At 45.9% G+C, this 21,905-nt stretch overlaps 1 protein-coding gene across 7 annotated transcripts in view; it reads right to left on the bottom strand.

The window, feature by feature from the left end:
• LOC105252720 (ankyrin repeat domain-containing protein SOWAHB) overlaps window positions 1–21,905 on the bottom strand; it is a 99,200-nt gene that overhangs the window by 62,893 nt on the left and 14,402 nt on the right. For all 7 annotated transcript variants that reach the window (XM_025408265.1, XM_011260248.3, XM_011260249.3 and 4 more), the window contains exons 5-6: window positions 20,841–20,876; window positions 20,473–20,577 (exon numbers count right to left, since the gene is read on the bottom strand). In XM_025408265.1, the coding sequence (XP_025264050.1) occupies window positions 20,473–20,577; window positions 20,841–20,876 (141 nt within the window). The remainder of the gene's footprint in view (window positions 1–20,472; window positions 20,578–20,840; window positions 20,877–21,905) is intronic.

The raw sequence follows: 21,905 nt of genomic DNA, 5'->3' as shown, positions 1-21,905 counted from the left end.
AATAAAAAAATTCAGATTCTTGTAGTCGGCTATTTTCTTAACAAAAAGAATATTGCTATAAATTTATTTCATGTATAATATTAAGATAAAAATAAATATTGTGTAATAATAAAACATTTTAAGATATCACCGATTAAAACAGCTACACATTATCACTACCTGATTCCGCTCAGCGAGATAATAAACGCACATAGGGACGCAAATACGGCATCGTTAGTACTGCTGCGAGAGGAGAGGGTTCGAGTAATGCAGCTGTCAGTTATCACTGCGCCGAATGTAGTCTATGGCGAGCAGCTTGGCGAAATGGTGTTAAAACGATGCATCCTTAATGTTTTAATTATGTACATTGAAAGAATCCATGATATACAATTTCTGCGTCCGCATATATAATTCCACTTTTAGAGTCGCGTTTAAAATTGCAATTTAGCGGGAGTGCAAAGTTAAATTGACGATCGCATGATGAAATTTTAATATTATATTACGGTGTGATAAAAATGGAATCTCTCTTAAATGGAATCAGTGCATTATCATTGACAAGCAAGTGGTTTCGATTGCGAGTAATAGCACTATAAACAGTGAAATCTCGCTGCGCGGAATCAATTTGTGATAATGTGTAGCTGTTTTAATCGGTGATATTTAAAAATTTTTTATTACAATATTCTATTATTATACAATATTCATTCTTAATATTACACATAAGATAAATTTATAGCAATATTCTTTTTCTTAAGGAAATAGTTAACTACAAGATTTTTGACTGCAAGAATCTTTATTTTTTTAAATCTTACTACATGTTAGGAATAAAGAAGCGTAGCATGTATATAGATTTAAATTTGAATACTAGTTGTATAAAATCTGGATGCTATAATCAACGGAACATTAAACGAGAGAAGAAGCAAAATGTGTTTTCAATGAAATACTTATTAGTCTTTGGCAAAAATCTGCTGCAATCAGTGACACATTTTCACCGATCCAATTTAAGAGATTATGAAATACATTTCATCGACACATTTGGCAGCTAAATATGTGAAATATATAAAAAGTAAAGATATATAGTTATTTTTGGAGCATTATCTTTATATCTTAATTGTATTTCTGTTTACTTGTTAGCAAGTCCGGCGCCAGTTTCCCATCGCGGATATATATTTTCCCCGGACGTGATTAATTAAACGTCGTTAGGATAGCGCGTGACAGTCTATGGAGAACAAGCGCCAAAACCTGGAAGCGATTTATAAGCATTCACGACGCAATACTCTGGAGTTCTCAAATTGGTAAAAAGACACCAGCCATTTCGTCCCTTTTTTCCTCTCATTTCCTCCGCCCCCTGCTAGCGCGCGACCGAAAATATTTCTCGACGAATCACTCATCGTTTATGGTCTAATTGGCTGAACCCCGTACCAAACTACGGCGCCAGGCGCCGCGCTTCATATAACATGTAATAAGATTTCGAAATTAAAAAAAAAACAATTTTTATTATAAAAGAAAAAAAGAGAAAGTGGACGTAATAAAAATTGTATAACTATACAAAATAGAGATTAATTTTTATACGATAGTGTGTCAATAATTTCACAATGAATGTGAAGTGCGTGCTTAAATTTTTACAAATCTTAACAATTGTCGTAAAATTTGTTGCGTCATTAATTAGTCATTGCAACTCAAATACAATAGATTGATTAATCGATCGCATTCCTCTCATGGTACGCGTGTGGGACTCTGCGGAAGTTCCAAATTTCCTGCTGCAGGAGTGGAGCGAGCCGACGCCAGCTAGTCGTCGAGGCGTTGCTGCCGATCAATCATGAGGAGTCGTCGATCCGGCCCCTTCGGGGGGCCTCTGCGGTAGATAAATGACAGGACGACGAGCGGGCATCGCGCTCCTTACGAGTCCGCTCGTGTTCTCACGTATCCCTCGAGACGAGGCAACTTGTAACGTAATACCCGAGTCTCTTAGTCGTAGTTGATTCGATTGCGAAGAACGGTCAATGTTTAGCCCGACACCGAGTGTCCTGCGTCGTGACCTCTTTTGTCGCGTCACGCATCCTCCAGTGGCTTCGAAACCGGCGCGTAAACACAAGCGGCTTTGCGGAAACATGCGTGTAGCACGTGTCCCGACGCGTTTTCACATGCGTCGCGTGACTACTTGAGATTGACCAGATACCAAGCTCGCTCGATCGAGTTTCTCTCTTTGCGCAAAATGGCCGATCATCATCATGGGATCCGCATCTTCGAGAGCCCGACAGAGAAACTCGATTTAGCTGCGTGTCGTTTCGGGTACTTGTAGAAACACGAGCGCCCTTTGCATTCTAATGAGAATATAGTGCGCCCTGGTGTACATATATACGCGGAAACAAACTCATGTATGAGAGTCCTTAAGCTGATGAAGCACTCGAGATAGCTCTTGGCGCTAATCTACTGGAATTCGGGGCGGTGTCGAGTATAAACGTTAACAGTCACCAGATTTTAGCCCGGATATAACTGTCACCCGAGACGACGTTGTACGTTATGCTAATAATTAGGAGACGCACGCCCACGTCATTCTCGCTTCCTGAAACTAGAAATTCAGTCGCTTCACGGTTTCCCGAAATCTATATTCTCCTCAAAGTTGTCGGTCGTTCCACGCTCGGACCGTGATAAAACATGCATTTCAAAACATAAGAAAAATACCCAGATTAAAATAAACGACAGCTATCTTTTGAGGGTAAAAAATGCCGAGATTGTTTCATATATTTTTCAATTTCAAATTTTCCGTCGAGTATAGAATTATAATTTATAAATGTTTCGAGAACGCTGCTCGTCAACTGCGATTCGAAAAATCACACGAGCATGCACCCTTCCGCGGTCGTTGGTAGAAATTACGCAGTTTCGCTAGGTGTAAATTACGAGGCAGACTCGCGGCTTCATCTCGGGTGACACCCCACCTTCCCCTTCTTTACCCCCGGTAGACGGAATCGAGTAACTAATGTAAGAACGGGTCTAAGGAAACCCGGGGACGATTCGGAGAGGCAACGGAAATGTCTCCAGTAAACTACTAATCACCATAAACCACCGGGCTACACGTGTTACGAATTCTCGGCGTAGATAGAGGAATCACCGCGCCTCTCTCTGTACCTCCCTAGCGTTTGTTGTCCCTTCGGGGAAACCTCAGACGTTTATCTCCATGCTTCTCCCAGCTTCTTGGCTACTGCCCTCTTGCGTAATATTCCCTCTCGCAACACGTACCCCCTCGTTTTACGGCGTCTCTACGACGCGCGTCCGTATTAAAGTTACACTACAAAATTGCAACAATTTTTTTTAAGCGTCACATTAAAAAGCGAATCGATATCGTTAATAGAATTGTGATAAAAATATACTTGCTACGGACAAACTTAATTATATTCTAATTTATCTTTCTCTTTAGATAAAAGAAAAGAGAGAAAATTATTAATCACGTCATAATAATCTTCTTCGGAGCGTAAATATGTCTCGTTATATGTATTTATTAACGCGTAGTTATATATCTGCGTGTAATAAATTTGCATGGCTGCAAAACACATTCTTCATCGGGCGATCTAATATGTTGCGTATCAACGGATATAAACTCCCCTTGCTTCCCGGTCGATTCCAATGTTGGCGTATACGATCGTTCGATTCACATGGCGATAATTCTAGCTAATCTATCGTGGTGTCGATGGGCAATCGATTGCGACGGCGAGGTGCGGAGAGGGGTCGCGGGGACAGGCGAGCGAAGCACCGGGTGCAACTGCACAGCCATCCCACTGCGGAGATTTTAGCCGAACAAACACGCCCACGGGCATCTTCCTAAGTCGTCGACATAGCGTACGAAGACACAAGATACCGTTCCCCCCCCCTCTCTCTCTCTCTCTGTCTTCCTTTCGGAGGCGAGAGAACGCGAAGGGTAGAGGGAGGAGACATTCGTCTCGCATTAGCATATACACGACGAACGAGAGAGAAGAGGCGCAAGGAGGGCGAGGAGAACAGGGCGAGAGAAGAGGGAAACTCTCTTAGTTGAAGGGTGGGGCTCTTATCTGTTCTCTTCCTCTCGGAAATAAAAGTTGCTACATCGTTTTTACGAAATATCCGCTACAATGTCGATTATTCAATGCCAATCATTCTCGTAAAAGGGTAACAAATTTCTTTATATTTAGATAAGGAACTTTTAATTTGCCTTGAAAAATTTATCCCTGTCGCGAGTGCCTTATTCGCCGTAATTCGTTGCTACTTGATGTGTTTGTGAGAACGAAAAGATAGTAAAAGAATCTCGTGCGTCATTTAAACGGCGATACTTAGCGGAGGCACCCTTTTTTTCACCGAGATCGCTGTTTCGGGAACAAGTGTCGCAGAACACATTTCACAACGTAAAACAGATATAGCGTAATAAAAAGACGATGTTTTTCTCTCGAAGAGTTTACGAGCAAAAAATTTTATACCGTCATGTTTTCGACGTCACGTGCGACGCTAAGCTCGAGCGAGGAACCGCCTGGGCTCTTCCCTATTTGTAGAAAAGTGCCAGAAAGCTCGACTCGGACCTCGACTCATTATCGCGTCAATAATGTTTACATTCAGGGGACAGTCGTTGACGAGATAAACGCCTTAAATGACACGATAAGTGAAGCGAGAAGGTAGTCCCTTTTCTTTTTTTTAATTAACATCGTACATACGTTGAGATAAGGCACAGGTGAAACGGATAAGGTTACATTCCGAACTTGCGACGCGGTTTCAGACGGACCGATTTGCTTTATCGCCATATCGAGTTGATAATATGCGAAAATGTAATCGTAAAATATACTTTAAGATAGACTGTGTATCGTAATCTCTGGGCCCGTCCGGACCCGCGATCACCTGCCTCCATTATACCTCCTCTCTCGTTCGCGACGCCATTAACTTACGTGTCACGGCCGATATTTATTAATTATATCACATTAATCCTCCCGACCCAAGAGATTACAGAACGAATGAGCGTCCCGATAAAACGAAGCCACCGCGCCCTCGCAAAGAATGGTATCCTTCATGGCGAGCGGTGGATATGATAAACCATCGGATAAGGATCAAGGAGAGCGGCTCGATGAGAAGAGCGAGGACGAGAGAAAAAGATCGGAGGAAAACGGGGGAGGAGAGGAGAACGTGAAACCAGAACGCCGTAGTCGCCCAAATTAAATCCTCGGACGTCGAAGCTATAGAACGGACCGTTTGCTACGCGAAGAGAGAGGCACGAGAGAGGACCAAAAAGATGGAGAAAAAATTTTACGAGGGTCTAACGGGTGGGTTGGGTCGCCTCACGATGTATACGAGGAGGTATACCCGGTCCCGCCGCATCCGGACTCATGGACCGTCCATCCGACGATGTACAACGTCCGACGTTCCTACGCTGGTACGTTTCACCGGGCCGGAGGTTCTGGCGCCGCGCTGGGCACAAAGTCACTCTGGATCTCGTTCGCCATATCCGTCCCTCCCGGGAGGGTCGCGGGCCAACTTCTTCTTTCCGCGCGTTCCGCTCGTCTCGTAGGCAGAGTTGTTAAAGTTATATTGCCGGGCGTTAAAGCGACGCGAGCGCGTCGCAAAAACAATATGACTTTATTGCCGTCGCACTTGGAAGCGATCGTCCTGCCTTTGGTGGTAGGTATTTAGAGACGCGAGCGCCTGGTGTCTGTCAAGGAAATGTCATGACGGTTCTGCGACAGTTTCCCGAATGAACAAACGGTGACTCAAAGATAGCAACGTTCCAATAATCGAGTATAATTCCTGCCGTATTGTCGCCGTTACGTCGCAACGAGGTGTCTTCGAATCGAGGATCAGCGTTGATCACCATGCGTGTAAATTATGCGCGTGTCCTTCCTTGCGACTAAACAACAACGAACGGCGGCTACAGGTAAATTGGTGGTGCGAGAGCGTGTCCTTCCATTCGCTCGTCGCGCCCACGTGCGCGTTCCCCGCTGCAGCAGGTTTCAAAATATATGACCCACCAGCCGGCGGAACCGTCGACCCGGGTCCGGGCCCGCCGTTTTTGACAACAATTTCCACTTAGTGCCTCCGCGAGACATTTGAGACTCGAGAATTCTTGGGGAACCGAAAGCGTGATAGCTCCAAGGTTGTACCGGATAGTGCGATCGAATCTTGCGACACTGTAAACAGTGACGTATCCCGCATCGTCGATTACTTTTGCTGTACATAGATTTTAGTCGAAAATAATCTTAGGCATAAGGAAAAAAAAGCATACAAAATTCCTCTTCTGCTAATTCAAACGCCTATTTGACTTTACCAGCAATATAATTAGGCTGTAGGAAAGCTCAATGGAAATAAATTAAAAGAGTGTAAAGTCGATTTTAGAATAGATCTCTTTCTCTCTTTCTAGCATCGTCTATCTTTCTTTGATCATTCACACCGTCGCGGCTCATTGAGAGTGTGAATAAGCGCCTCCCCGCGACGAATTATGCGAGGAGCGGCCAAGATGTTTATCATCCAAATGAATTCAGGAGCCAGAGGGGAGATGCGGCGAGGGGGGCGCGTGACTCCGATGGTCAGGACGGTGGTGAAAATGTTCGTTCAAGGTGTTGACACAACGGGAGCGCCGCGAGTGGAGGCGTCGCTACAAGCAAGCCTCATTCACACCTCCGCCTCTCTCGTTTCCTCTCTTCATCGCGATCCCTTTAACATTAAGCCGAAGGCTCTTTCTGGCTCTTCTCCTCAAACGGCGATGGTTCCCCCGATACTGTTGGATTACATCGTTCAAAGTCGAGAAATTACTTGACCCTTACGGATAAAATAGTAGCCTTCGCGTTGAGTCGATAATTGTACGTTTCGAGAGAATGTTGTACGGCAAATATTATTGTAAATTACTGTACATCTCTCGATTTGATAATCATCCAGATGATAATCTTACGTCTTCGTTGATTCTACTCTTGTTTGCGTCGACGACAAAAGCGAACGGGAATTAAAGCAGCAGTCGCAGATTAGCAAACAAATGTCCGCATAATGCGCTTACTTCGAGCCACATCCGGTCGGGTCGATCCGAAAAAACGGCCCTTCGCGACGAGCGCTCCCCTCTTCGGGAGAGAAGGAGGCGGATTACAAAGTTTAAAGAGCATTAAAAAAAAAGGAAAGAAATCACGCGCGCGATATTTGGACAGCCCCAGGACGGGCCGTGCCTTTGAGACGTCGGCCGATTATTGGTCGTTAGGATCATTCGAGCTCCCCGATCGATGAAATTAGCCGTATTTGTATGCTCAACCAGACAACGAAGGCGCGAGGGGAGCCGAAGGGTGAGTAGGTGGAGAGCGGGACGGGACCACCCAGCCCGTGTCGGCGGCGCGAGTGTTAGCATAACGCGTGGGCGCCATTCTTTTCTCTTTATCCTTTTCCATCGCCCTCCTCTACCGCATCCCTATTCCGGGTCGGCAGCGTCGTCGTCGCGACTTTGCGCCCGCGACGCGAGCCTCGCCGGAGACGGCCTTTTCGAGAATTACAATCGATGGGAGAACTCGGGGTGTCGCCTCTATTGTCTGTGTAACTGACTTGTGAAATTAATATCGGAGAACGCTATCGGTGCTTTAAGATCGCATGATATCGCGACACCCGTACGTCTTGGATTGTACTTGAACGTAAAACGAATGGAATCCGGAGAGCCGACCCTGAGAGAACCGGAATCCAAGAGGGCCATTAGTGAAATAACATCTCCCGACGGGGGAGATCATTAATAAACGGCCGAGTCACGACGGTGTAACCGATCCGGCATTGTCTCACCGGATGAATGAATTAACCTCGTTCGTCGTCCGAACAGACGGCGGAAAGATTCACAGGGACCAAAAAAAAAACTGTTTCCGCGTGACGCGTCGCGATGCGATTATCTTACTGACAACCGCATTTCATATCGACTGCTCTTTCTGCCGGAAGATGCAGACGGAAACCTCTCAGAGCCCGCGAGATCTCATGAATAATTCCGCGAGCCGCAAAGAATAATCGATAACTTTCTAAAGAAATGCGTCTCGCAGCCGGTGTCAGCGAGAGGAACATTTCCCGCTACAAAGTTGTCACTTGCCAGCGGAGAAAACTTTGCGATTACATCTCAACGACAAGACAAAAAAAAACGAATAGAAAGAGATAAACACTGAATGAAAAGTTAAATTTTCGTTAAAAAAAAATTTCTTATTTAATCTCAAGTTAACGAATGAGGATTATATCGAGAGAGTTTTATATCGCGAGTATTCAAATTCGCCCGTTCAATCTTTCGCGCGCAATCTTTCTTCCTTCATAAATCAGGGGATTTTCAGCTGGACGAGTATTCGTCTTCGACAGAATTATATCGATACGATGCGAAATGTTAAATTACCCCATTACGCGGGACACTCCCACGAAATTAATAACGAGGCCGCTCGAGGCGTACCGATATTAAAATCGCGAGTCGAAAGATAGTAACGCGATGACAAGCGTCGACGGCGACGCGCGCCAGGTGATAACTCGACGCGAACCCGTAATGAGAAACGTCATGACGGGCGCGATTTCATACGCGGCTTGTGTCTCGGGCTTCGGTAGGCGCTCGGGCCTTTCGTAGGAGGATCATCTTAACGACCATCTAGATAGGTGACGGCGAAATGATCTGTAAGAAGACCGGTGGCAAATGATATCCTCGGGCGGCCATTAATCAAAGGACAGGGAGCGCTAATGAACCTGCTGGAATCACGGACCGGAGAACCGTTCGGTTCCAACTGCGCTCCTCCTCCGACCCGTCCTTCTCCTCCCCGAGACCGCGCGCGTCTTTGAATCCGTGAAACCTCCCCGAGGGTGAACGAATCAACGGCCGGACAAATGAACGAGAGGGTTCGCGAGCGTCAGAGTGATTGAGGAGTTTACGGAAGGAAAGTTATATATTTGCTCGCCAACATCTCGCATCTTCGTAAAACTCGCTCGTGTTTATCAACGGGAGATCATAGGTGTGAATAACGACACGCTGACAGACTCGCGTATCTCGCGGATTTGCATATCGCTCAACAGCGTACATATTGCGTTTTCCATCAAACTGTCCCGAGAAAATTGCAAGAGTTCGCTTCGAGTGGCCGATCGAGAGACGATTATTTTTACATTCGCGAAACTCCCGGAACGCTTTTTTTTCTCCTCCTCGGGTGCGGGTTTAATCGCAACTCGCAGATGTATCGTCAATGTATAGCTCTAATAAATCGCAAGCCGTCATTATACGCGGGGAGGATAAATATCGCGATCGATTCAAAATTGCATAGAAGCTCGATGCTCGACACGCGCGCCAATTACCCGCTACGGTAGTAGATACGATAAGTCGCGCCTGCAATTTGCTTTGTATTATTTGCAGTTTATTATTGTTTTCTCCGAAATCCCTTTCTGCCCCCCTCCCCTCCTCCCCTTCCGCGCACCCCCGCCTTCATCCCAATTACTCCACGCCCCGGGGGCAACCGATCTCCACCATTATCGGATGACACGACCCGGCGCTTTTATGTTTAATTGATATTTTTCGTAACTCTCTACCGCGAAAATCCAATAGAGAGGCATCCCGGTAAACAGATATAATTCCAGGCCCGACATTGCTCTCGTTAAAATATTTCCGATGGAAAATATTCCCGCGCAGACTGATCGATTTAGATTTAAAAGCGAGGCCGTTCGCGCCCCGATGAAGAACGAAGGCCTTCGATTAATTTCGACGCGAAAGTTCCATTACAAATATTTTAGCACGCCCCATCTCCGGAAGCATTTCCGTTGCAATTAAAAGTACCTTATTCTCGCGCTATAAATGAAAATTGCAAAATACCGCTGTGTATTCGTCGCTGTAGACTTTCATACAATTGCTTTCGTAAAATTGCTGGACCGAACGTAATAAACGTCGCGTCCTTTGTTTCCTCCTCTATATTTATCCTTTTTTCTCTGATTTATATCACGTTTGTGTGTCCATGCGCCCTCGTAAAAAGTTTGAAAACTAGATAACATCTAGAAAAAGCGCATAAAACTGTAACCCACTTGACCGAAAACGCTCGTTCCTTTCCCGTTTTCATATACCGAATAATGTTTCCCTCACGAAAGAAAAGTCGAATGCATTTTTTTCCCCCTATTCCTCCCTTCCGCTTCATTCTCGATTTATTGGAACGGCGCCTGTCCGGGGGTTACAAGCGCGAGCCCCACCGCGGCGCCGAAAATGTTCAGCAAAATTAAATGAACAATTCGTTACGGGAAGTAACGACCTCGCGCATCGCAATGGCCTCCCTTTCTCCCTCGTGACCACAAGCGGTGGAATTCGTATAACGCAACTGTATTAATTAATCACTATTTATCTATCCCCCGAGATGTACATTTCGACTTTTCTTAAGCGTTATCGAACAAATCCACATACGTAGCTATACAAACTATTATATGCATCAAAGATGCAAAATATAAAACAAGAAAATTTATAGCAAGAAAGTAGATTGTGTGTGTATGCATGTGTGTGTATGTGTGTGTGTGTGTGGAAATTTTCTCGGAGGAGAAAAAAAACAGAACACTCTTTTCTTCTGGCGAATAAGAGCTATATTTTTCCAAACGTAAAGGCGCTCGCGGTCGACATTTTGCGTAAATCGATGAGAAAATTTTGTTTGGAATCGAAAGGAAGAGAGAGAGAGAAAGAGAGAGAGAGAAACGTGCGCGGTCCAGAAAGGTCCAGAAAGAGCGATACGATCTCGTCTTAACGAACGTTTAACGACGACCGTGTGCGGGTTCCCGAGTGGCGCCAGGTCTGCGTTTCGCCGCGCAATCCGAGAACAGGAAAGGACCAATAAATTTCCCAAAAGTCAGTACAGAGCTATATATTTCGAGTGTTTTAACTCTAATGTGTCCGTAAAGCGAAAAAATATTAGCGCTAAATTTCCCGCAGGAACTGTTGCACGCAGCGTGGAATTTTTTTTTTCAGGCAGCTTTGAAAATTCTCCCTCATTAACGCCGGCGTATATTTTTATATGTAGAGTGATTTACCGAAAGCAAAAGTGTCCGCCGTCCGTATTTAAATGTAAATGTATGTGGCTTTGAAAAATAAAAATGATTATGCTTTTGTGTTTCAACTACAAATCACGAAGATGCAACGCAGTCTCTCGGAGGAGAGATTTCAAGAAGAAAAATCAGTCAAATCAACAGTTTCTCGATCTATCTATATATACAGATGTGTTAGTCGAAAATTATATTTCACAGGCACTAGAAACATAAATCATTTTTAAAGATGATTTATAATTAATTCCTGGAATGACACGTTCGCGTACCGAATATAATAATTTTCTTCTTCTAGTTGTAACACTTCTACGGTGGTTGCTATGTTTGACGTCACTTACAAATTAACAAGCCGACAAGTTTCACCGCAAGATTTACGACGGCGTCGCCGCGTTTTCGACCCTCGAGACGTAAATCCGCTCGTAACGACGCAAAAAGGAGAGCGGATTCATTATTCATATCTAGCGGTTCCACAACGTGAAATACCGTGCATACGTACGTACCTGCGCGATCTAGTCTCTCCCTCGAAAGCCCGAGAAGCGGAAGAGGGCGAGTCGGGTCGGAGCAAAACGGGAGAAATGGTTCGGGACAAGACCGGGGCTGTAGCCAGCTCGTTAAGGTAAGACAACCGAGCCGATAGCGATCGGCTAATCTTCGCCAAGCCCTCGCTTAGGTCGCGTTTTTCTGTATCTTCGAGAGCGAGAGAGAGAGAGACAGAGACAAACGTGAGCAGATTATTTGCTCCTGGTCTCTTCAAGGTAGGGTATATGTCAAGGCAATTAGAACTAAAGATTAATTAATATGTCTTATGTTTCTGTTGTTTTTATTAAAGCGGAATGTGTTGTAGCACAATAGACTATTATATTTTATCCTCAATTATATCATGAGAATTGATAGAGAGATATGAAGAATTATTAAAAGTATATAATTGTTAAAATAATTATATAGAATAATTAGAATTTGAAGAATTTCAAGACGGAAGGAAGGGATTTTGCGAGCAAAATAGACGTATTTATTCGCTCGTAGAATGTCAAGCGGATCGGATGACAATCGACGCGCCAACGGCGTCGTTAACGCCAGATTGAAAGATAACGCAGGTAGAAGAGGAAACAAACGAGAGAAGATTAAGAGGGTGCCGTTTAAATTCGAGGGTTCGCTTTCATAACAGCGATGCCGAAGGAAATGTCCGGTCTGTGTAGGAGGAGTTCGCGAAGCTGTCGACTTGGTGCGAATGACCAACACGTGTGTGTATGCGTGTATACGTGTACATGTGAATATAATAGCCGAGGCGACAGACCCATGAGCCGTGGTCGTTAACAAGCATTCGTAGTCGCATTAAAACAAAACCTGGATCCTTATCTGTGCAGCGTGACACGATACGCGCAGCTCATGTGCTCTCGTTTTTTATATATATATATAATATTTTACATATATCATTATAATTATATTACAGTATTAAAAATATTTTCTATATACATCAAAATATTCTGCACGAATGTGTTTTACCTTCTTCGAATAAATCTTCTCACTTTTCGCAAGCATTAGACACACGAACAAAATTTCAAATTAAATTTCTATTCTAGCAAAGTATTTCATCAAAATTAAAAATATCGATAAGGAAATCTCGTTTTATTCCCTCTTGCAATCCTCAGATTGAATACATTATAAGCGTTTAATTTCTTATAATTCAAGATTCATGAAAATTGTTCGAATTTACCTCCCGCGAATATTTATATGTTCTTCGAGGGAAATTGTGTGGAACACCCAGAATACGATGGCTTGTTCAGAAATGGCGTCCTTGTGTAATTAGAGTCTAAACTCGATTTAACTTAGCGACGCAGCGGCGTTTCGAAGCTCGCCGCTACAAATGACAAAAACCGCCGACCCTGACACTGAAATATCAACGACGTCTCACAAATTCATCAGATGCTGCCGTCACCACTACTCCTCCGCACACGTCGGCGAAGCGCAGAATGCGACTCGCCGCATACACGGTAAAAAAAGATACGATAAAAGAAGGAAAAAAAAATAACCAAACGCGTAGGAAGTTATAAACAAGTTCCACAAGTTTGCAACTTGTACTCTGCGGACTTGATTCCTGAAAATTTGGAGTAGAGGCATCAAGAGAAGCTTCACTTGGCTCGCGAGAAAAGCTAAATTCGCAACTTTCGTGATAAAATATGTTGCTCGAGGTCTCGGAAAATATTTTCAACACGCTTTCCATCATCGCGAGCTAAACGAGGATGGACAGGACAAGAGGATCGGAAGAAGAGATCGACAAGGGATTTCGACAGGGCGCTCCGCATCCTCGATCGCTGTAAACGACGCGGTTTGCGACGTGGCCGGTCGACTCAGACAGGCGTAGCATGTACGAACTACAAACAATGGCTTTGTTTCCCCGCGCAAAACGTGATACAACTGTAAAGTAACAAATATCTCGGCGTAGATCGACACGCGATCCGTCCAATGCGTTTAGAGCAGGTTCTCGTACGGGGAAGCACGCGCGCACGCGTGCATGTGTATGCGTCAGCTATTGCGTTTATAGGAACGCCAGGGGCTCCTCACATTTAGCGACTGTCATTATATGCGGGTTGTCTGCCTCTAGCAACGCCACGACTCTTTACGAATTCAAAGCGGGAAGAGAGAGAGAAAGAGAGAGAGAGACAGCGAGACCTGTATTAAGTATTTAGTTACGCGAAGAATCTCCATAATGAGCTCCGCTTACTAATTGCACGACGATGGTGCGTCTGTGTTTGCGCAGGTATGCGTGTATACGACGTGCATCGTACGCGATCTCCTCCATCTCTCGCGCAGGAGACGCGGTCGATTCGAAAGTGGCGCGGGCGCCGCCATATCGCCCCGACGATTTCATGCAGATTAATTCTAGGCAAGATTCCAAATTCAATGAGACGCCAGCGGTGAATCCCGACGGCTAATGATTCCGCGTTTTGATCGCTACTACGCGTCGGCGATGATATACGGACCCGTAATGGAATCAAAGTCGGAGCGCGATTCGCACTCTCGCGATGCACCTGCGATGTATGTAGCGATAAAACGCTTACACGTATAAATGCTGCTTAATTATACGTATATATATCCTTTTAAATGTATGCTACTCATATATAGCACGCCATTAATCATACACGCTGCATTAAACCTATGTCATTACACCGTCGCGTGTATCAGATAGATATTCTTTGTACTGTAATGTAACTAAAGAGTTTATGTTTATTAGATTACACCTGTTCGCACAGACTTTCATAAAACGATGCCGCAGACATACGTAATAACGACAGATAAGCATCTCCTTTTTTTCTCTCTCTTCTCGAATATCTACGATCTCGAGATATAAAAATATTCCTAATGAGATGATACGGAGCATATGGAAAAAAAAACATTCATCGTTCAATCAAGGGTTCCATAACTCGTCGAGATAAACGATATCGACGACTATGAAGTAAACGCGCATTTCTTTTTAGTAACAAAGAAGCCGAGAAGAAGCGCAGGCGAGCGTCACATTGTTGTCGTCGTCGTCATCGCTGTCACGAATCCGTGGAAAGACTCGAATTCCGAACGGAAAAGGCGTACCGGATGTTTGAGCTCGCCACTTTAAGGACATGCGGCTGGACAGATAGTCATCGGTCTTGAAGCTAATTAGCGGCGCGCAGCGCGAACAAGCAGGACAACAGGGGGGAGGAGGGAAGGGAGAGAGGCTCGATGCGCCAAGGAGAGTGACGGATATATAGAAAGGGCGAAAGAAGAGCGTAAAGTATATATATCCCCCCGCGCGGTGTGAACGCCCTGCGTGCCCCTGTCCTTTTCTCCCCCTCCTCCTCCTCCTCCTCCTCGTCTTCCCCCTGGACGTGCCGGGCTGCGCTGGGAGTGCACGATCGACGAGCGCACGTCACGAACGATTTCGCGGGTAGATATCGTCGAGGCCGACGTTATTCGTCGTTCCTCGTTATTACGCGCATAATTTCTCGGAACCTCGCTCAAGGCGCGGTAAAATTATGCGCGGATCGCAGAGCCTGCCGTGTGCGTGCCGGGTATCCCCGACACGGGTGTACGCGTTACAATGTATCGGTACACCTGTACTACGACATTAATCACGTGGTACGGGACATTCCTGTCACGATGTATACCAGACATTATTCGCGCGAGACGAACGGGGAAAGGCGCCAGGATTATTCGAGAAATATTTAAATTAGACTCGGTTATCGCGTGTCGGCTTATATACAGCGCTTTGCGCCTTGATTACCGATCCCGCGCCGGTTTGCTAGAACGCGGATGATCCTGCGCGATCATGCGATCGTGTCTTTATCGGTGGAATGAGCGATATTAATGTCGAGCGGGTATATCAATCCGTTAATCCATCGGCGAAAACGAGTTTGCGGCGTCTCTTATCGCGATAGTAATTAACGATGATGAAAGAATCTTGTATCGAATCTTATAATCGACGACAGCTAAAACCAATTATGGCGCGACATATCTCAGCGAGTTATTTTAGATACGAAAAGAATTATACGAAACGTCAATTTTTATCAGAAAGAAAGATGAATATATCAAATATGTTTCGATAAATAATTTTTCGGAATAAAAAAAGCTTCGTTACATCATCGATAATATTGCGGTTCATGTGTTTTGAGATTTTCCTTTTTTTCGAGAGAGAAACGGCCACAAAAATCCGACCGAGTCGTTTCCGAATAGCCAACTAACAAATCGGCCGATCTGTACAATGGGGCGAAAAATGAAACTCTAAAGGGGATCCTGGTCGAAAGAAGAACCACCGAGGAATGGAGACTCATAAAAAGGGTACTAACGCCACGCAAGATGATCCCATGTCGAGATGACGACGCCCTGGCGCCCTGATTCCCGACACCTTTGACAGCGCCCCATAAAATCTACTCACAGCTAAAATATACGCATCTCGGGTAGGTTCGATATTTTTACCTGCGAGTGGATCAAGAGAATTGCGGTTGCTTCCTGCAGTTGCGCGCGGTATGATTCAAACAAGATTTAATTACCAAAATCGTAAACTTTGATTTGATTTGTCGCGTATTAAAGATAACTTGGAAAAGAACACGTTTCAATATTTCGCCATCTGACAAGTTCGAGATATATTCGCGATGGGAGATCTCGTCGGAGGTAAATGCCTCGGTATCGTCTAATGATTGTTAATCATCGTAAAGCCATCTTTGACGCGCGCAAGATAAATTTAATAGTAACCATTAAACAAGCGAACGGGAATATATCTCAGCCGTGTATATTCCATACTTCAAAGCACACACACGGCCCATAGGGAAGCGGGACAGGTCGTTTGGTGAGTCGCGCCGCGAGAATAAATGATCTCCGCGAGTCGAATCCGAGGCGCAACCATCTCGCCTTCTCGTCCCCTCCGACCGAGCGTCCGTTCGTGGAGAAATACATAATAAGAATGCAATTACAAAATTAAACGAGGTCCCTATAAATACGCTTAGGTAGAACGAACGGCGTCGGGGAAGAGAGGATCGCGAAACGCGAGGAGGCGGAAGAAGGAACGGTTAATTTGTTGTGCATCAGCAGCACCGGCAGCTACGAAGACAAGCTACGCCGAGAGGTACCGGGGTCGTACTAAGAAAATAACTAGAGATAATTACGCGCATAAATCAGAGTGTTAATATTCGGGGGCGTAGGTAGGAGGCGCACAGGTAGATAAATTCGCCTATAGGTAGAGGTAGGATTCGTGGATATATACATGAAGGAAAAAGAGAAAGGGGACAGCGCGGAGTCAAACGAGAGACGGAGAGAGAGGAGGCAACGCTAGTCGGGGAGGGTAAGAGAGAGAGCGGAATAATGCCAACTTTGGATCGGTAGATCATTCGTGTCCGTTGGATACGCCTCCTTGTTAGTCTGGGTTTACTTAGTCCTTCGACGCTCCTACGACGTGCGTTACGCCCGCTAATAGCCCACCGGTAACGAACTACCGTCGGCCTTTTTTGAGGACCTTTTAAGCGAAAACGCGTTTCTCCTCTCGCGCGCTGCCTCTTATCGATCATGGCCGTCATCGCGAGAAAGGATCGCCTCTCTGGAGAGTCGTCTCTGAAAGCGAATTCCTTCCCACGTTCGCCAGACGGAAGGATACGCGCCACTTAAAGAGCAGTCCTTAGGGCGATATTCGTAATTTATCGGCCGCAAATGAAAGGTGCTCGCGCGCGAATTATTATTTCCAGTCGTTCGCGCCGGATCATTCTCGGTGTCGCTCGACAAGGACGGTTCGTGCGGCATCGAAATTTTTCCCGAGCGGCAGCGACCGACAGTGGCGAAGGGAAACAGCGTTACAGCGGGTGAAAGAAGGGGAGAAAGATGCACGGTGGCGTTGAAACGCTCATAACAGGTGGACCGATACTCGGCTTCGAGATACATCTTCGAGGTGGGCGGTCCCGCACTCCTTAAATCAGCCCGCGGCCACACCATAACATTAAGCTCACCTCCTCCTCCTCCTCCTCTCACGGCACTCTCTCATCTCCGGCCGTTTATTTGTTTGCTTAGAGCGAGTAATTAGAATCCAATACAAATGGTTATTATTTATCGGCATCGAGAGAGGGCGAGCGAGAGCCGACCGCGAGAGAGACCCTTACGAATGCACCAACGGAACGAACGGGGTATACCTCCTGATTGCCTGGCGTTATTAAACCGGGAGATACCACGAGATAAATACACGGAGGCCAAACCCGCAAATACCGGTCGCTATATAATATTGCCCGGGCGATCCTCGCTAACAGCTTTTATTCGTGAGCGACGCAGAACTCAATTATTACAGTGTTGTCCTCCGCGAATAATGCTATTAATAATTCGTTACGTTTTATAAATATCTATCATCGCTCGTTTAAACTGGAATTTTTTTCAATCTCGCTCGTAGCTCGAGCGAATCGCTTAACGCTTTGAGATCGATTTTAATAATTAATCGATCGAGTTTCTAAGAAATGGGAAACGAGAAAGATGCGGGCTACGAGATAAACAAAGTCCACGGCGATCGGCGACAGTTGCAGCTGTCAAAGTGCCATAGAAGCGGGTTCGTGGAAATAAACATAATAGGGACGATCGAACAGCCGCGCGTCACGTCAAACCGACAATGCACCGGTCTTGCATTTCCGAGGAAGGCACGCGCGACTCACAGAAGCGAATCTATCGCGATGCCAGACACGTCCGTTAATAAAGCATAATGGGCAAGTATAGTGCGACGACGATGACGACGGTGTACACCTGACCCACAGAATACAATGGCCGTCCGCGATGTTTGAGAATCACGCGTGAATCGCGCGTGTATGAACGGACCGCTAATACGGGTTCGTAGACAATAAATGACAAAGGACGGTGAAAATACACGCCGCGATTGTAGCAGACAATAAGAAAAGATGTAACGCGTCGAATAAAAATGTTCAATTACTTTGCTATTTTCTTTATCTGAAAAAAAAAAAAATATACAGAATCTAAAGTTAAATTCTCTTATACATTCTGCGAGTTTGCATTTAAATTTTCTCTTCAGAGACTAGAATCAAATGTTTGACTGATTCACTCGCAACAAGATCCTCGCCAGCAATGTCTAATTAGTCGAATATCGAATAATAGTCCGATTTATTTATTCCGACGAAGAGGGATAGAGATACGCCGGGGGTAACGTTGATTAGCTCCGGTGTTGATTTAATTACCGGGAGAGTAATTGGCATGCCTACTGACGATCCCGTTCCCTCTCGACTCTCTCCCCTTTCTCCCCCCCCGGCACCCCGTGTCGCTTACTTCACCCAGCTCTCCAGCACCCTATCGAGTCACACCCTCTCCGGTCTAAACTCTGTTGCATATTCATCGATGATAGATTATTATATGTCTACGTGTACCAAGACTCGGCGCGCGCAGGAACAACCGTTCTTGTCATATACCTATTCGATACACGATAGATATATACGATAGATAGATACGGTGGATAAAAATTTACGCGACCAACGCGATAATTTGGCAAACACTCGCTTTATGTTCATCTGTTCCGAAACGAAAAATTATCGACGCTCGAGTTTTATTTTTTCGCTTTTCAAGTATCGTAAATTGGTTTATTCGCCTGGTTTATGCGTGTGTTTTGCGGAAGAGATATGGCGCGAATAAAAAAAAAAGACAGAAAAACAAACAAACGACAGAGCGGTTCGTTGCCAATTTTCGCGAGTCCGAGACACGTCGCAAAAAGGACCGCGGACGATTTGGGTTCGCTACGGACGTATATAGGCGAACGTATATCGCGGCGATGTTATCCGCAAACACGCGGGTTCGGCCAATTTATCCCAAGGGATGAGGCCGACGTGGCCCGGCCGGTGGTGGGTGTGGGGCAGCCTTGTCCAGCGGAATGAATTCAGCACGCAGCCCCTATGCGGTCGAGCTGCCTCTCCTACCCCTTTCGCCGACCATCTCCAACCACCGTGCAACGTCCCCACCTTTTGATCACTTCACCCTCTCGTCCGCCCCTTCCTCTTTCTCGCTCAACATTCGCGTGCAAGTTAAGGTTGCCTCAGATAGGAAAAACGATGATAAGAGAAGAGATGTATTTAACGCGCAGCGTGCTTCGATCATAAAATTATTAAGATTAGTAAAATTCCATAAATATTTCATTAATTAATCTTGAGAGTATAATCTCTTGTTACTCCATTTGTGTTTAAGTTACATTTTTATATAATCAGCAGTTACGTAATGCGGAATGTAATGAAATATTTAATATTTTTACATCATCTTAACTTTAACGCTCCACGGGGGGCGTCGTTGAAGGAGCAGCTTCGTGGAACGCTTGACAGACGGAGATTTATAATCGATACAAGTGGTGTGAATGGCCCTTTAACCCGTCCGCTACCATCCGCCACTCCTGATCCGCTCCACATATCGCTAGCGTGGTATACAACGGCTGCCTGATTGCCACGGGGGCTCTTAGATTTATTGACCTGTCAATGGCGGCGCGCGAAAACGGCGAATTTACAACGCCGCAGGTGTTAAGTTCTGCCGTGCGTGTAATAACGGCCTGATCCCCAGGCCTTACGGTAAGCCACACACCGTAATTATATATTTCCGAACCTCGCGCCCGCTACCTTTGTCATTATCACCCAAAGTGGCGTAGCCGTAATTCAATGAGATCCATTGCGCGTTCGTACATGAACGATAAAAAATCGATAAAACGTCGCGAAAATCTAGGAAATTTTTGCGCGCGTGTATTACGAGTCGTACATTCCTTCTAGGCGAGATTACGGTGTTTTTTTTCTTTTATCTAGATGTTAAAGTTATAGCTAAAAATATTTTCGTCATCATCTAAAGAGATGAGGGATCTCCCTCATCTCTCGATGATTTGTAACATCGCAATTAAAAGCGAAGCGATGCGAGTTTTCGATATTCTAGGTGAAAAATGTTTCGCGTTATCGCTCGTCTTAGAGTTCCACGTGAATGCTCGTGAAATGATTTACGATCGGGTCAGAGCGAAATGATAGAGTAGACTCTTACCTTGAGTCTGGTGAGACGAGGTTCCTCGGCTGCGAGTTTCGCCAACGCCTGGTAGTCCCCCTGCGCCGCCCTGACCAGCCACTCCCGCGATTTTCCATCCAGTTGCTTTGAGGAAACATCGATCGCGATTATTAGCAATTAATGGCGCGAGAGGTCGATCGACGAAGGATCGATCGGCAACGCTGAAGATCGAGCGAGGCCCGTCCGATCGAGAGCGGGCGAATTTTAATTAAGATCCCCGGCCACGATCCTGGCGTGCATTCATCAAGGTGCACGTCCGACCGCGGAGAGGGAATTATGCCCCGTACAGCTCTCTCATCGGATTGGCGCGCGCAATAATCGCGATCTGCGGTGGGTGATGAACTTACCGAGGCAACGGAAGCGCTGTCATCCTCGTCGGCGCCCTGCGGAGAAAAGAGAGAGAGGGGTTAGAGCTGAGATCCGTCGAAAAATCAACATTACGCGCTACGTCACGCGGACGATCGCGCGCGCAACCGATGGCGGCGAAAACCGGTCCGCTGCATATGGCGTTGGCGTTGGTTGCATTCTGGAGAGTACATCGACGTGTATGTGTGTGTGTGTGTATTGCGAGGATAGTAAGAGAGAAAGAGAATGAGAGGGAAGAAAATGCGTGAGCGCAGCGGGAGGCCACCGCGCGCGCTTCGCCCATCAGATTGATATACGGATCCAATAATTGATTCTCCGGCGCAAGACCTTGGGAGGTTGGCTGGCTCGGCCGCACGCACTTACGCAACTCCCGCCGTCCCAGGAACAGACGTCCCATTTCGGAAACGTCGGTCCTCCCCCTCTTTCCCTCGACACTCGGCAAATCGAACGATTCTCGATCACGATTATCAAGGTAACGGAATACGTAAAGCATGCTTGAGATACTTTTGATAAAATTCTTATACACGCGATGTACTCTCGGTATCGGCTTACGATTCGCTCGAGCAAATCCTCGACGATATCTTAAAGTCGCAAATAACGCTTTTTAACGAGAAACTCGTCGTTTAATCGCGTTCGCGTATACCGATCTTCGACGCGCGGTTTCGCGTTATACGCGTGATACCGCGGTAGGATGACGCCGAGGACGGAGGTGGCGGTTGCGGAGGAGAGGAAAGGGTTCTCTCCCGATCCCAGGAACGCTAAACGACTACTCATCCCTGTTAAACTGTTTGTATTTTCACTCGTCACGGCCGCGTCGGTTGTTCGAGGTGCTCATATCGACACTCGGCCCCGAATCGATCGTGACTCTTCATAAATTATCGGGCCGGCCGCGCGAGACGCGCACTTTGGCCGAGTCATCATTAGCCGGCCACGATATATCTCTATCCATCGACAACATCGCGCGTGTCCTTAAGTGAAATCACGTTTCGAAGGACGCGCGAGACGAGTACGCCCCGACATTCCGACGTTAATCCAATTTCCCCTTC

Source organism: Camponotus floridanus, unplaced genomic scaffold, assembly GCF_003227725.1.
Source record: "Camponotus floridanus strain SB8 unplaced genomic scaffold, Cflo_v7.5 scaffold20, whole genome shotgun sequence".
NCBI classification, from domain to species: domain Eukaryota; kingdom Metazoa; phylum Arthropoda; class Insecta; order Hymenoptera; family Formicidae; genus Camponotus; species Camponotus floridanus.
Note: the sequence above shows the minus strand (reverse complement) of the source record. Positions and strands in the feature narration are given on the sequence as shown.